This window comes from Haplochromis burtoni, unplaced genomic scaffold, assembly GCF_018398535.1.
Source record: "Haplochromis burtoni strain Fernald_Lab_line unplaced genomic scaffold, NCSU_Asbu1 Contig_147, whole genome shotgun sequence".
NCBI lineage: Eukaryota > Metazoa > Chordata > Actinopteri > Cichliformes > Cichlidae > Haplochromis > Haplochromis burtoni.
The window spans coordinates 1525321-1542018 of record NW_024582508.1 but is presented as its reverse complement, the minus strand read 5'-3'; the positions used below and the strand labels follow the sequence as shown (position 1 = coordinate 1542018).

Below are 16698 nucleotides of genomic sequence, written 5' to 3'. Positions count from 1 at the left end.
AGATACTGAGAAAACAGTTTGACGTTTGTTCTTATTTTTCCATTCACACAAACACAAAAAAAAGAACAATCAAAGAATAACCGTGTGATCATGTTTTGTCTACGCAGACGAATAACCAGACCTTAACATTTCATGTCTAACTACTAGAAACTTTTGTGCCAGAGCTTGGTTTGTAATGAACCTGCCTCTAACCCACAGAGAATTACCAGCCTGCAGCTACTGGGGAGGAGCTGAAAGAGTCTACTGTATAACATCAATGATGTGAATTCTCAGACAAGTAAATCTTAAAGCTGACTATACAAACGGACAAATGTCCTACTGTAGAGTTATTATAGCATACTGTAATCTGAAACTTGTAAATGTATTGGTGCTTTATAACTTAAGTTACTAATGACGACGATCCAGTTTTAATGAAAATTCTTTTATTAGTTAAGTCTATTGTCTTTCTACACCATACAAACACCCATTATAATTTTCACTGAAAATAAAATCCTCATGTACAAAAATCTACCCCCCACCCAAACTCTCATAGTACCAACAAGGGCCACTGGAATTACATTTAAAACGAAAGTCTGCAATCTGTACACAAAATCCCAAATAAAAACAAGTACAACACTAATGAAAACTGCATTCTGTAAGCAAAACCACTGATCCTTGAGTTTTTGACTCTTAAAATAATAAAGCCATCGCAAAAAAAAAAGAAAAAAAAAAGTGGGATTTATTAAATTAATTTTTCTGTACAGCTGTTTAACTGATGCTGTGCTTAATTATACACAATTGTTCTTGATAGAGAGCTGCCAAAGTTACATTAAGAGTATTAAGCACAAATAGGTAAAAAAACAAAACAAAAACAAAGGTATTATATTCTGATGAAACAAAAGCACATGCAACCATCAGAAGTTATACAGCAGCAGCTGTGGGGTTCAGAAAACATGAGCAATAAGCACAGGAAATATGATCTCAAATTCTGCCACTGACCAGCAAAAGGTATCACAAAAGGATTAAGTGGTGACGTATCAAAAGCATCCTCGAGTTGAACAGAAATTCAAATCCCTGTTCAGAGTTTATTATAGTGGAGAGATTCATTTAACTGATGCAGATGCTGGCTCACACAGCGTTTTGCAAGAAGAAACAAAGGTGGTGCATGTCCGCACCTGAAATTGAGCCACAGGGTGTTAACAGATACACGTCCGGGCTTTCTTGACTAGTGAGGAAGAGGACAAACAGCATCGCTGTCCACAGAAGTTCTGTTCGAGAATGTTCTGGATTCAGAGAACACCTGTAAATGTGGGAAAATCAAGTAACAGTGACTTGAAATGTCCAGACAGGAAAAAGCAAACCTTGCTCCGGGAAAACTCTTTCAAAAGAGAGTTTACAGGAGCTCCAGTGTGCCAAATCCTCCGAGCTGATTCTACTGATGAAACAAGCCATGGCTTCTGTTGACTCCCGATAACTTACACTCAGCCTTTAGCGCTGGCTGTCAGTAGAAGGAGAACGAGAGCGGGAGCGTGAACGCGAGCGGGATCGGGAGGCGGAGGCTCTCTGGGCAGGCGCGGGGGAGGGCGGGGTCGCTGATTTGCTCATCTTGGAGGAGCGCTTGGCGGGCTCTTTAGATTTGGAGGTTGGGGAGGATGCGCCGCCGGCAGGCGAGCCGCTGTGGGAGCGGGAACGGTTGTGGGCTTTGGCAGGGCTGCGGGAGCGTCTTGGGGAGCGTGATGCAGAGCGACCACGGGAACGGGACCGCGAACGGGAGGAGCTCTCAGATCGTGAGCGACTTCTCGACCTGAAAGAGGGGGGGGGAAAAAAATAAATAAAAATTACACCAGCTTCATATCAATATTCATAAAAAATTTAATTATTAGCTTTTATTTAAATGAGCATTTTCAGTTTCATGAAAAAAGAAAACTAATCTGTTAATAACAGATAACAGTTAATAATAGTAAGAGTCTATGCGGTGCTCAAAGTGAAACCCAAACTAATTAAATCCATCTCAAGGGAACCATTTTTACAGATGTTACTGAGAATTGCCTTCATAACACAGTAATCAGAAACTAGTACAGTATTACATTCCACCAGCCTGTACACGGCCCAATTTGAAAGCGAGGGTTTAACATTTAGTTCAGGTGCACTGAATGGTTAACCTAATGTCTCCTTAATTACTATCAAAACTCAAACATGTTTGACTTTCAACATAAGCTGTTTTTCTTCATAAAAGCATATGCAGTTCCTTGAAAGCAGCACTGATTTGTTACAACTGGGTGAATTCAGTTTGAAGCACACTTTAAAAAGAAAAGAAATAAAAGAAAAACAGGGAAAAAGTGAGTTCATCAGCCAAAAAAAAGACATCTTTCATAAATTCTGGCGTTATTTGAAGTGAACGGCTTTCCACAAACACACCTCTTCTTGGCAGCTTCGATGAGCTTGATTTTTCTGCCATTAATTTCCTTTCCAGAGAGTTTGTCAAGTGCATTTTTCAGGTCACTGTGAGAAGCAAACTCAACCACCCTGAAAACAAATAAGACACACTGTTAAGTCAAAAACTCACTTTCCTTTTTTTATTATAAACAGACACTGGGCACCGGTTAATAGTCTCACCCTTCGTTGAGCTTGGGACGATGTGCGTCTGCGAAAGTCACCTCTCCAGCTTGCCTCATGAAATCTTTCAGGTCCTACACATGCAAACGTTGGTCAATTTACGGAGCGCCTCAGAACACAAGCACAGGCTGAGACACAAACAGGACTGAAGAGAGATGGTTAGATTCTCTGAGAGGACTACACAGACTACTGCAGATAAGGAGAATGAGTCCAAGAACCTCACAGTCTGTTCAGCTTGCAAGTGTTTCAACAATATAGAAAATTACAAAAACAATAGAAGAGGGGGGGGGAGAGAGAAGGTGGTTTCATAATTGCTAATTAAGGTCTAAGCCAATTGTGATTGGCGGATTACTTGCAGCAGCTTTGAGGTCCTTGGACACACCGCTCGTTAAAACTACAGAGAGATGAACACCATCTGCAAGAACTGCAGAGGCGCAGCCTGGGCAGCATTTGGCACTCAGAGCCCCATTTTCCTTGGGGAGGAGGACACAGGGCTCCGCGCCGGGATCATCCCTGCCTCGGCACCCCACCTCAGTAAAGAGAGTGAACAGGGTGGAAGAGAGGAAACTACTACCTGAGAGCGAAACCCTTTGGGGTGGGCCGCAGGCTCTCCGAGCCCACCATAACCGGGAAAACAGCAGATTATATCCACGGGCACCTGGCAGGAATTCACACTCTCTCGCTCACGACGTGCGGGAACACCAGAGGGGGGAAGGGAGGGGGGATATCGATCGAAGCCCCTCAAATTAACGAACCATCGATCAATACGCCACCACCATCGACTCTCGCTCTCTCCTCTGCTTTCTCTCTGCCAACCCTCTGTTTCCTCTCTCTCGCCCTCAACCACACATCAGGCGTTGCGAGCGAGCGAAGGGGGCCGCCAGCGCCTCTAGTGTGGAGCGAGCGCTCACATGACCAGCAGGCATCAACTAGGAGTAGGACAGACTGGCTGACACCACAGGCTCAACCCAGACAGAAGGACCCAGAAGGGGTTAACTCCACCATAAGCGAGCTCTTCCATATGACTGGCAAATAAAGGGGTGAAGAATTGGTTAAAATGTGAAAACAGGAACAAATTAAGTGTTTTGTTGCTGCTTCTGCTGCTCTTTGCATCACTAATGAACTGCATGATATGCAGATTAATCAGAGCAATTATTCTGAAAAAGAATAACTTGGGCTGACTGATGTATAACAAGGTAAAACTGTTCGAACTGTTTTGATTTCAGTAACATAGTCTGTTTTTAGCAGCAATTCTAAAACTTTAATGTGTATTTTTGGAGATAGACTGTTGGAGGTGATAACATTTGTGTTCTGTTGCAGCTTTCAAAGGCTTGTCATGTTCTTTTTTTTTTGCTTTTGTTCTGGTTTTTAAAAGACGCTTGAGCCAATACTAACCTGCCAGCTGACTCGAGAGGACAAGTTCTCCACAATCAGGCGGTTCTCGGTGCGCATTGGAGGAGGGTTACGACTGGAAATGGAAAGATATAAAAGAAGCAATTGAGCAATAACAGCGTAGGGCTGATACAGACTTTACCCAGAGTCTAAGAGCTCTCATTAGCAAACTGTCATTACAAGGCTAACTCATGTTAAAGAGCTTTCCAGATCAGCGAAGACAAGACTTGTGCTGCATGTTAATGAACATTTCCAGCCTGCAGGCCATTAAACTGCCACAATAATCTGACGACTGACCTTTCACCAAATAACAGAAGCTGTTTACAGAGCGTGCTTGCTGAGGTTTTGTGTGCATCCATTCTTCTTTTTTTTGAATGGAATTAAAGGGAACTTGAATTTCATCTTAAAAAGGGGAGCTGTTACCTCCGGCTGTTCTGGGAGCCGCGGCCGTAGCGATCAGAGAAACGTCCCCCTCCGCCGCCGCCACCGCGTCCACGGCCACCGCGCAGACGCACGCGAGCATGCTCAATGGTCACCCTGATGTATCAAGCATTAAAAATATATTTTATTATGGCAACAAATGTGAATAAAGGGACTCGTTTCCTAAAGGAAATTCATTACCTTTCATTGCACAGCTCTTTGCCATCAAGCTCATAAACAGCATCTTCTGCATCTCTGGGGTCGTCAAACTCCTGCAGACCAAGCACACAACACCTTTTACATCCCCAGTTCTTAATGTTTATCCTTTTCATCACCAATACTGTGTCCTGTTTTTAATACTTTACTGAAACATTTAATGACTAATCAAATAGCTTTTAGTACCAAAAGAATGGTAACGAATAACATTTAAAAAATACATCACTCTTTTAGAAAAGTGTAAAAATTCATCACACGTATGACTCAAAATCGGTCTCTGGTCTGAGCGGTAAAGTGATTCAATTCAACCCTTCCAAGTGTTGCAATGTGGACTTTTCTGTCCTTCTAGAGAGGGAAATATTAATGTTGCATAAGTGGACACAAATCAGAGCAAATGAGACCAAATTGTGTTCAAGGACATGAAAACAGGGGAAACTATTAGATTAGAAGTAATGGCTAATGCCAGGATTTTTCAGTAGGTATTACTTTGTCTAATCAAATCTATGGATTTTCCTTCCATATATGCAGATTTCTTTAACGAAAGTGTTTATTATTTCAATAAAAAGAGACCCTACTGATAGATGTAGATTTTGTGATAGATATGTGCCATGTTCGGTTTATTCTAATGTGGATTTTAACTTGTAATGAAATAATCTACAAAATTTTAGAAATCTGCTTAAAACCCCTGAAAATTCATCTTACATTCAAGCACGTGTTGTCAAATCTTAGTTAAAATTTGATTAAAATTTATAACACTACTTCAAGAATGACACCACCTGGTGGTTCTAGCGTTAAATGTCCATCCTTACATGACTAGAGTGTGCCCCGTCTTCAGATGGCTGCTTGCAACAGGATGATGCTGCATGTCAAAAAGCTCAAACCATCTAAAACAGCTCTTTTAACCTGACAATGAGACCATGACTGTACTCCTCAATCCAGCAGACATCAATCCAATACAGGACCTTTGGGATGTTCTCATCATGATCACCCAGCAAATCTGCAGCAACTGTGTGATGCTGTCAATGTCGATATGGAGCAAAATCTCGGAGAAATCATTTAGCCCAGGCAATTTAATAAGTAGAATAAACTATTAAAATCATAACGTCATTACAAGGTTGGTGATTTTTCATTGGGGGAAGGCCAAATCCTCTTTAGGGGATGCCATAACATTATCGATGCAGGAAAAAACAAAATCTTTCCAGATCCAAGTCTCGACACTCGGCAGCCATCTTGTAACGCTCCCAGGTCCTTATTTGGGTAGGTATTTAGAAGCATTATGCAAAATACCTTTATTTCAATGGTCACCTTGAAATATATACAAAACCGCTTAAAGTCGAGCTTTGTTCCACCTCTAAATTTAAGATTTTTTATTATGAAATTTCCGATTTTAAAAAAAATACATATAGTTTGAATTGCTTTCTTTATGACTTTGGTATGCATAAAACGCTCCAAGTATATGAACGAGTCTCGACTTGGCCCTGATTTACTGGTGGGTATGTCGCTAAACAAGAAGTAGGCCATAAAAACGAAACCATAAGGATTCCCTGCGGCAGCCTGCTTCAAAACACCACGTCAGGTCTGTAAAATAAAGTATGGAGTCTAAATTTAACAGCAGACCCGTGCATGGCGCTCAGAGTACATTTAAATACCTTTCAGCCATCCTGACCTACTTTCGCTCGGTGACTCACCACAAAGCCGAATCCTCTCTTCAGGTCGATATCTCGGATGCGGCCGTATCCTTTGAAAAACCTCTCCACATCCTTCTCTCTGGCCGAGGGGCTCAGCCGGCCGATGAAAATACGACATCCGCTCATGATTTGGTCACGTTTAATTAGCTACAAGAAGAACACTTGCGTTAGTTTTTAAGGATTTAGCTAACACAGCTTCAGAGGAATACAAATGACCTACTTATGTGCCTCAGCCTGTGGCCCGCTTTCGCAACGATAGCCAGTCAACCGTCGGTCCAAAGATAACTAAATACCCAGATAATATCAAGTAATGACACCCGTCTGTAATGTAGATATAATAAATTCCAGTCGATATACACGTACCTTTAAGAGGACTGCAGCAGCACTTGATTTTACTGACTGGCGACAGTGAGCCTCAACTCCAGAATAAAACAAAATGGAACCTCAGCTGTCTCCGGGAGTTTGGGAGGAGGGAGTGGGGTACATCCCGCGTGACCAGTGACGCAGCCTGACACTGCAGAACTCGAAAAAAGCCGAAGTGCTGGGAGAACGTCTACGGAGATGACGTCACAAATCCGACTCGTGTAGTTTTGGAGTCTGACCACTAGGTGTCACTCGGCAACTATATAGAAAACATTTAAAACCAATTTTCTCATTTTGAGCATTATATCTACGGTTTAATTAGGCTGTTGGCGCAAGTTGCAATAATTTTTACAGAAATCAAGCAGAAAATAAAACAAAAACAAACAAACAAACAAACAAACAAACAAACAAACAGGTAATAAGAAAGCAATACCACACCTTTAAAGAAGGATAGGCTTCTCAGGTTTCAATCAAATACAGCAGACAACACACATAGATCAAAACAAACCACGATAACCTTTAACCATGAGTACACATATTTCCATCTCCTATCAGTTAAACGTTTAAATTTTATTTCTACTGATTTGGAGGAGATGCAATACCACCCAAAACTGAGCTTCTAGGTAATGCAAAAATATATATGATCAATATGGATAGATCAGAATTATTTAATACTGAATGATTCCTTTAGCTTTAATTATAATTCAGCTGAAAAGCTAAAAGAAGCAGTTCTGCCATAGCCTGTGAATTCAATTTGGACATTAAATGGAGAGGCAAAAGTGAAGTAAAACGATGCTTAAAGCTAAACAAGATTTCCATTAGGGCTGGGCGATATGGCCTAAAATCCATATCATGGTATAATTTGAAGCACGTGCCGATATATATCGCGATATATTCTTTTGTATTTTCCACACTATTTAATTCAATTCAATTTTATTTATATAGCGCCAAATCACAACAAAAGTCGCCTCAAGGTGCTTCATGCCTTGAGGCATGAAGTGTGCTTTATTTACACTATAAAGCACACTTAAAATCCTTTAATTTTCTCAAAAATCGAGTGTTCCTTATGTATGAATTCTGGTTGTGCTTACTGACCTCCAACCGATTTGAGCGTGCAGAAATCTGTTAAAAAATGTTTTAGTACAACTTTGGTAAGCTGCACTGCTTGATGGATTGTCAGAGCATCACGGCTGCTGTAGTCAGTGTTGCCAACTTAGCGACTTTGTCGCTATATTCAGACCCCTTAACCACTTTTTTTCTATAAAAAAAAAAGTCGCTAAAAAAGACCTGAAAGCATGTATGGCTTTTACTCTCAACAAGCAGCGGGTGCTGTAACGCAGTCAGTTCTTCTTTTACTCTTATGCTGTTTTGTGGATCACAAGGTTTAAAACTACTTATAAACACACACACACAAAGTAACTCCACCAGAGTGCCTATTTCGGGTCACTTTTGCCGGTCCAAGCCCGGGTAAAGGAGCAGGGTTGGAATTGTGACATTAAAAAAAACAATAATTGCTAAAAGAAATTTAATTTGTAGTTCTAAATAAACTCTAAATGCATTTAGGACGTTTTTTACTCACTTTATGTCTCTTCCACGATGTTATTTCTCTCTCCAACAACATAGGTTACAATTAGATTAGCATGACCAATTATGCAAATTAGGCGATGACGTCATTTAGCGACTTCTAGCGACTTTTAGGACAACCAATAGCGATTTTCCTTACTGAGGAGTTGGCAACACTGGCCTAGTGAGACTTCGAGTAATCTGGGTCCAAAAGTCAAACAACACAGAGTTAAAACGGTCTAAATTCTTTAATCTTTAATAAAATCATCAGCGTTGCTGCTTTACCAGGTGTAACAATTGAGTTTAACATCCAGGCATCCATGAAAACAGAATTTATTAAATTTAATAGAGTTACAAGTTAACAGGAAGTTAGCTTGCTAGTTTCCACCTAAACATGACATACCATGTTCTGACTGAGAGATTTCTGAAACAATTCAAACATACAGCTCTGCTACCACTTCCAACATAAAGACAGAAAACTAAACAGCAGTGGCGTTGCAGGGTTACTGAAGTTGGACTACCTGGTATATAATGTTGTGCTACGTGATTGCTAGCGACACAGCTATGTTAGCATAACATTAGCACAGTGACGCTGGAGGATGAACGCCAACTTCTTTCCACTGATAAAAGTTAACGTGAGGGATTCTGGTGGTTAGGGACAAATGCAATCGCATAGCAGGATGCTATACACGGAGCAAACTTCAGCCAGGAGAACAGCTGAGATTATTCATCCACAATACGAGGTTAGTCATTAATATACTGCAACAACATGGGAATAGCGCAGCTGCCAGAGAATTCAATATTAATGAATCAATGTCAAAGTGGAGGAAGCACAGTTTTTGGCTTTCCCCATATTTCAAAAGTGCTTCACCTCTTTGCTATGACTGTCGCCCATCATAATTTGCAGATGATAATGGTTGTAGCCGCTGCAATGCTTTCGACCAGAACAGGCGCCGCTTGATGACGTCATCAACATACACTATCGCGATAGAGCGGTATAGTCAAAATCTCTATCGTTGGCCAAATTTATATCATTTCTATTGTATATCGTTTATATCGCCCACCCCAAATTTCCATCTTGATTATCTTGTTTTAATAATTGCAGGAAGGTAGACTTGTATTTAAATAAAAATCTGATTCACTGCACAGCCCTGTTAGGCTTAAAAAATATCAGATGGCTCTAGGAAGTCTGCTTGTGCATTCATTCAGACTGGAGCTGGCCATCCATGTGCAAAACAAGAATCAGGTCTTCCATTTTCCAGTCCACAGGAAAATGAATCATGTTCCGAGTAACACAAGCGGATACACATTGCACTGGAAATGTCTTGACATGAGAATGTGATCAATATTTTCCTGGAAGTGCATAAATTCGGCAACACAGAGTAGGTCCAGCACGATGTGGCAATGAATAAGAGACAGGTCACTTTACACATTCAAAAGAAAGCTTTAATTAGAAAGTTATATACACACTGTAAAATTAAATTAAACTTTATACAAATATTAAATTACTATCTTCACACCCACTGCCATGTACAGAGGAAAAACCAAAGCTGAAAGCATTGAAACAAACAAAAATCCAGATGTTTTTCTAACTGGGAAGCAACACTGTACAACAGTGCTTCTGAATGCAAATGAATTCAATTTTTGCCCCTTTACCATAATTTTTTTTAATGCCTTGTAACAAAAGAGAAAGCCAAGGGCAAATAAAACATAGGTGCTTAAAGGATCACCATCATCACCATCATCATCATCACAGTAGCTGGAAAAGCTAGGGGAGGACAGAGAAGGATGGACATTCATTTAGTCGTGTCCACAACAAAAGTAAACTCATTGATACATATACAGACAGTTTTATGCATAGAATAGAAAAGAATAGAGTAAGGCCATTGGGAAAACAGAATATGTTGCAGTATTGTGGCGCAACCAATGCAGAGGCTTAAGATTATACATCAAAAAAAGAAAAAAGAAAGAACATTTACAAGTCTAAGGCAACATCTGTTTGCATTAATAATGTAGCCATTGACGTGACAAACGAATGTCAAAATAAAACTGAGAATAGAAATTCAGACAGGTTGCTGTGTTATTGTATTTTTTTCCCAGGCAGTTAAGGTTATAAAGTAGCTCTGAGGATCCATCCCAGTCATGCTGTTGTCAGGGTGACCAGCTCAACCCCCTAAGCTTTTCAAGTGGCAACGAAAACAGAGGATGACTTCTAACAGAATAACAAGATTCTCGCTTAAGCTTGCACTTGGCATTCGAGGGGTGAGTGAGTACATGTGACAGGGTGCTGTATATATTTATATTTATAACAAAACTCTTATTTAATTCACTGCAACCAGTTGCAGTTTGTGTCAATAATGCACAAAAGTGGAGAGTCCTTAGTTCAGTGTGAAGATGAGCATAAGCCAGTTCCTCTGAGGAGGCCCGTGTTTTACAGCCATTCAGCAGAACATAATAACTATTCTAGCTTGAGAGCGAATGAATAATACACACATTGTGTTGTGGACTCGACGCCCGAAGTGAAGCTGGTTTGTTCATGTGACTTATTCAATGCTGGGAGGGATGTTTTCCTATGGTGACTGACGGGGACATTGTGAAGCCAGCCTCGGATCAGAAGGGAGGCAAATCAGGAAATGGCTGTATCAAGGCCTAACCAATAAGAGGACATGTTCTCTGTGGCCTCGCTGGCACATAAACATACACGCACAGACACGCACTCAAAATCAAGCAACTTAAAGCAAACCGAGCCACACGCCACGCAATAAATACGATGGGAAGAAATTAAATTTGGCTCATGTGCCCAATCACCTTGTTTAACAACAACAACAACAATAACAGCTCACTCTTAAGCTCAGATAAAATGTTGCATTTTGTTTTTCTTTCCCTGTACAGCTAAGATGTGTAGCGAAGTTGTGGATCCAAAACACCAATTAATCCCACTCATGTGAGAGAAGGAGCAGCTTCCAGATGCCGGGTGCAGCGAGCAAAAGAACAAAAAAAAAAAGAAGAAGCAGATCTTTTTATAGTTGTGATTTGGTGAAGTGGTTGTCACTCCTACTTATCCACACGTTAGACGCCAACTGGATGCACAGATAAGCAGACAGTCAGAGAGGAGGCTTCATGCTTCATTCAGAATAGGCCACCGTGCCGTGACAGCAAACAACTGAAAACCACATGCAGCATTCACAAGGAACTCAGGCATCACTCACAACTTTTCAAGTATGGCGGGAAGACTGAGTGCCGACAGCATCAGGAGCGAAAATCACACTTTTTTTTCCTTTTCTTCTTGTTCTTTTTTTTTTTTTTGTATCCACAGTTGTGTCAGATGCAGCTGGCGTGTCTCGATTGTTGTAGCCTTCTCTGAAGAAGCAATGTTAATATAGAGAAATACATCTGGGTAGAGGCAAGTGTATGGTAATACATAGCCTATAGTACACAACCTTGACTCAGGTATGTTTTTTACTCATATACACAGGATCTACAGGATTTAACTTAAACTGGCACCACTCTGCTTGTCTGGCTCATCTTTAGTCTGATCCAGCAGGTGGGTCCTGTGGTGCTCCGTAATTGCCTTACAGTGCAATATGGGTATTGGTTGTCAGCTTTGCTCTGCATGTCTAGCAATGGCAGAAGAGGCTGTGATAGGGAAAGGGCACAGTTCTAGTCTTTTCTCTGCTGGCTGCAGTGGGGCGGGATCAGGGAAGAAGGTTGACAGCCACAGTCAGTTCTGGCCAGCAGCGTGAGAAAGGGAAAGAGGGGCTCTGCTGCTGATGCTGATAGCAGGCCAGCAGGCTTCATGCTTCCTTCAACAGGGGAATATCTGCAGGAGAGGAGAAGAGTCATATGACAAATGACCAATACCTTTAGGGTCATTCTTAGTGCAGCCCTCAACCCATCACACTTAAAATACATTACATCAAAGTTTATATTGAGTTTTATTCATTTGTCATTTTTGATCTTGTCTACTCTTGTCCTTGATATGCACTTTACATGTTCTATGGAAAATAAAATCCATGTACATATTACACAGGTGTCACACTGGCTACTTTTTAATGCTATCCTCTATAAAAACAAAAAAACAAACAAAAAAGGGGAAAAAAATCAGTTGTTTAAATTTACAAACTTAATCCAATGCAGAGTGGTTGAGTTTTTAATCTAAAGTGCTCCTCTGTCTTTATTCAGAATCTTAGCTGTAACTCAGTCTATGGAATATATATGAACACAGTTAGACCAATGCAGCTACAACTTAAAAATCAGAGAAAAATGAGCAGAATGCATTGTCTTACCATCACAAAAATCATCTGTTGAGGTGACAGAAAGCAGGCTGTGCTGGTCGCTGCTGTCAGAGTCTCTACGGAGAGGTAGGGGACCTGCGCATGCACCCCCAGGGTGCTCTGTAATCCATGATGATGAAGAGGAGGAAGAGGGAGCCTGGTGAACCAACACCGTCTCTGCATGACGGCGGGAGGAGAAGGATGAAGAGGAGGAGGTGGATGGGAGACAGAAGTCTAAGTCTCTGTGGTGGCGGGTTCTCCTGGAGCTTTGACCTCCTGTGGCTCCCTGAGGAAGCCCCTCAGAGAGCACAATAGGAACTCTAGACTCTGGAGGGACTGGAGGCGGCGGTGAAGAAGGAGGAGGAAGAGAACCGGAAGGGCCACATGGTCCACTGCTTCCATATACTGCCTCTTCATAGGAGGGCAGGGTCACCTGTACACCCTCCACCATGATGGAGCTGGCTTGGCCCGACACACCCTGCTCCCTCCTGATAAACAGACATGAAGAAAGAATGAAAAGTGTCAACCAGGTGAATCACCAAACCAAGTCCATGTTCAAGCTGAAACCACAGCTGGTTAGTTACGCAGATGGCAGTAACTCATAACATAGGTTATGTTTCATTACTAAGGAATTCAAGAAATGCTAACCTGCGCAACTAGTCAAACATAAACTTTTTATGATTCGAGCCAACCAAAACGTCTGAATGATGGGTGTGTCACAGAAAGATTGTGTTAATTTATGGCACAAAGGTTAAGCTTCCAAAAGTTTCCATGTAAGACTGATATGATATATATATTTTCAACAAACAAAACACAAACAGAGCCACACAGAGGCTGAAAAGTCTTTACCGGGCTGTAAAATGTGACTAAATCTAAAGCCTGATGTCATTTCAAGTAATCACACTTTACTGGCCAATTTTATTGATGTTTTCGGAGGAGCAACTTCCCTGAAACCTGCTTTACAATGGAGTCCATTAAGAAGAGATGAGCAACTATGTTTTGCAACAAGGATATGAACACAATTTATTCAATTGTCTTAGAAAATACCCTCTAAAATGTTACATAAGGTCCTGAAATTTATGAAACCACAACTAAAAATGCCTTCAGTCGATTGCAAAACTACACGACTGCGTAGAAGCGGAGTTTTTGTTATCAGCAACATATCCAACTAATTTTTTATCGTGAAGTATTTGCTGGTGTGAGACTGCAGTAAAGTTTATGTGTCTTACCTGTTGTGATGAATAGACTTGAGCTTTGGTTGTACAAGAACAAACAGCACCACTAAAAGCAGGACGAATGCCACAGAGCCGGCTGTGATTATCACAATAGACAGAGCAGGTGTACCCAGTGGAGAACTCGGTTCCTTCTCTGAGAGGACAAAACAAGACGTAGAGGAAGTGAGAATGTGATCTGCTGATTTTAACATATCTGCAACTGGTTATGCATGCTCATGAAGAGAGCTATAACAGCTAACAGAGATTAGCTGAGATGGCAGACCTTCTGTGAGTCGGCAGCTAATCTGCATGGGACGGTCCCACTCGCCATTCCGACAGGTGAGGAACTTGTACTCTCCCTTCAGAGCGTAACCCTCGGCGCAGAAGTACTCGATGACGGTGCCTTCAATCAGAGGGCTGCAGTGGGTCGGATGACAACGGTAGCCCCCGTTTTCTGGTTGGGTAGGGAGTGAACATACTGGAGAGAGAGACAGGCAATAGAGATATTATGTTTGTTGTTGAAAATGTGTTCACTGTTATTTACTACATGTGTACTTATTTAATTCCTTTGGCTTGAGTTCTCAGAATTAAGCTAAATTTTCTAAAGAGGTCTGACACTTCAGATCTGGTACAGCCATGTCTCTTATGAGCACGTGATCAATGTTAGAAGTAATAAAAGTCGCCTTATAGGGAAGACAATAAGAGTAAATAAACTATAAAATACAAATATGTATGACAGCAATACAAATATCCATACACATCCTCCCAGCCCTGCCTACATAAGTGCATACGCAATATTAAAAAATAATTTGCGTGTTTTATCAGCATAAAGAAAAGTGCCTTTCTTATGTGCAAAATCAGCTAAAAATGTGGATTTTGACCACAAAATTGACAGTACGCTACTTGAAGTCGCATTAAAAACACTAAATTGCATTGCTTGTCTGCTTTATCACAGGTATATTTGCATGTTTGAAGCTTATTTACCATTGTTTTTGATGCAGCGTAGCAGTTGTTGGGACCAGGTTCCAGAAGTGGTACACACGATGGATCTGGATCCAGACTCGGCGATGTATCCAGACTCGCAGCCATACACTAACACAGTGCCAGGTGGGAAAGAGCCCCGGTTGGATTCAGTCTGGTTCAGCAGGTATCCGTGCTGCACACCAGGTGGGTGCTGACAACCTGAAGATACAAAAACAAGTCAAAGAAATAATTATTAGTGGGCTGCTTAAGTTGTCAGTGGAGAACCTCTTCTGAGCAAGACGTAAACAGGATCTGAGAACTCTTCCCCTCACTTACTTAGGGAACTGCCAGCTGCAGGCCAGCATCCAATTTGGGATCTTGATCCATATAAAGCGATTATAAATTATGTAACTAAATGAAGCTGAAACTCCTTCTGGAAATGATGTACATCTTAAGGATCAATTCATGTAGAATTTTCCAATTTATAGGGCTTACAGGGAAACAGGAAGTGTTTGACTGAGAAGTTGCTGGGTTATCTGAAGAATAATTTACCATTATTGTGCCAAATTTATGAATTAAACAGTTTGTGTTCTGTCCGACTCCATCAAAGTTTAACAGGGAACCATTTTCCGTTGACTAAAATTTTAGTGGTAGATTAATGCTGCTGGAATATAGTGCTGTCCTTTCATTACTCTGACATAAACTGCATCTTGGTCTCCCCTGCAGGCGACTGCCACAGGGTCAAACAACTTTTCAGAGGGAGCCTCTGTCAAATTGACAGGTTGAGCTTATAATTAAAGCTCTGTGGTATTGTTACTTGAAACTAGGCTGCTTTTACAACAGCAAGAGAGAAGCACTGTATCAACATGACAAGTTAGGTGGAGACAGCCGTGCTGTGCATCTTAGAGAATACCTCAAGAGCCTACAGTGGATTAAAATGTCACAAGGAGCTTCATACAGATCTAATTTCTCTTGATTATTTGCTGTTCATTAAACCGTTTTCAGCCCACGCTAACATTAGTTCTATCTGTCTGGCGGAGAGACAGAGTCTTTAGCGAGGCTCATTTGCTCCGTGCTAATGACAGACTTGAAGCTCTAAGCCAGCCAATAAACACAAGATGAGTCAGAAGACCTAAAGTTAATCGAGCTTTGATCCACCTTCCTGTGCTCCATATATCACACATACATACTGCAGTGACACGGCAACTGCTCTTTGCGTCTTGTGTGACTGTTTAATCACAGTGTTAGAGTGAATTTGTGCTGCACTCCCACTGCCATGTTAATACATGCAGGCAACAAGAGCTGGTACTGGCGAGAGCAGAGCCTGTAAATCCAGCCGATCTGACATCAACATTGCAACACCTGTGTAAATTGAGACAGCAGGAGACTGACTTTGCTTTCGGTATGACTGAAAAAAGATATGCGGATCATACACATACATTTTTATTACCACCCATGTGACCCATTTGGAAGGAGGTCGGGTATTTTTCCAATAAACACTTAAACCCCTTTGGGCAATAATGTATAAATTAATTTTGTCATAATAAGTGAAGGATTTTTTTTGTCTTTTAATCCGTACATCATATTTGTCTGATTTATTGATTTGAATTATACACTGTGTTGTGGCTTTTTTTTACTAACAAGTAAAATTAAACACTCAACACAAAAACATTAATAATGCCATCAGCGCTAATGACCATATGGCTCATTATTTAATCCCTGGTCTGAGTACTTATAAAATCATATTAGCCAAGGTCTAATGCAGTGCTTTATCACTTGCTTGACATAAACAAACACACCAACACCACAAACAGGCACTTTGTCTTGCCTCTTGTGTGTGTGAGTGGTGTGTGTGTGTGTGTGTGTGTGTGTGTGTGTGTGTGTGTATAGAGATTGAAAGAGAGACTATTTCCACAGCAGTGCCTCGAACATCCTGTAATCTCCGTAGAGAAATGCCGCTCTAAGCTGGCAGCACAAGATTAAATGCAAACACTCTAAATGTGCGAGTGC

The 16698-nt window shown here is 41.1% G+C and overlaps 2 protein-coding genes across 3 annotated transcripts in view; both read right to left on the bottom strand.

The window, feature by feature from the left end:
* Window positions 1-402: 402 nt before the first annotated feature.
* srsf5b (serine and arginine rich splicing factor 5b) lies at window positions 403-6822 on the bottom strand. Of its 2 annotated transcripts, XM_014336535.2 has the most exons (9): window positions 6675-6795; window positions 6532-6596; window positions 6312-6458; window positions 4609-4679; window positions 4411-4524; window positions 3991-4063; window positions 2596-2669; window positions 2398-2505; window positions 403-1783 (listed from the first exon to the last, which is right to left on the bottom strand). In XM_014336535.2, exons 3-9 carry the CDS (start codon window positions 6435-6437, stop codon window positions 1468-1470), a joined length of 882 nt encoding a protein of 293 aa, XP_014192021.1. In that variant the 5' UTR covers window positions 6438-6458; window positions 6532-6596; window positions 6675-6795; the 3' UTR covers window positions 403-1467. The 2 variants fall into 2 exon arrangements, with proteins under 2 accessions (XP_014192021.1, XP_005931570.1); XM_005931508.3 differs by lacking the exon at window positions 6532-6596 and having other exon boundaries at window positions 6675-6822.
* Window positions 6823-9665: 2843 nt separating this feature from the next.
* Window positions 9666-16698, bottom strand: part of susd6 (sushi domain containing 6) — a 31256-nt gene continuing 24223 nt past the window's right edge. Inside the window, exons 3-7 of the mRNA XM_005931513.2 lie at window positions 14710-14907; window positions 14009-14203; window positions 13741-13879; window positions 12524-12999; window positions 9666-12057 (exon numbers count right to left, since the gene is read on the bottom strand). Coding sequence (XP_005931575.1) covers window positions 12032-12057; window positions 12524-12999; window positions 13741-13879; window positions 14009-14203; window positions 14710-14907 — 1034 coding nt within the window. The 3' untranslated portion in view covers window positions 9666-12031. The remainder of the gene's footprint in view (window positions 12058-12523; window positions 13000-13740; window positions 13880-14008; window positions 14204-14709; window positions 14908-16698) is intronic.

What these genes read in the sequence shown, in the direction of transcription:
- srsf5b (XM_005931508.3), bottom strand. Translation starts at nt 6,437, where the DNA reads ATGAGCGGATGTCGTATTTTCATCGGCCGGCTGAGCCCCTCGGCCAGA. An exon ending in AAAGAGCTGTGCAATGAAAG is followed by an intron (nt 4,525 to 4,608) that starts GTAATGAATTTC and finishes TTGATACATCAG; the next exon opens with GGTGACCATTGAGCATGCTC. An exon ending in CGTCCCAAGCTCAACGAAGG is followed by an intron (nt 2,506 to 2,595) that starts GTGAGACTATTA and finishes ATTTGTTTTCAG; the next exon opens with GGTGGTTGAGTTTGCTTCTC.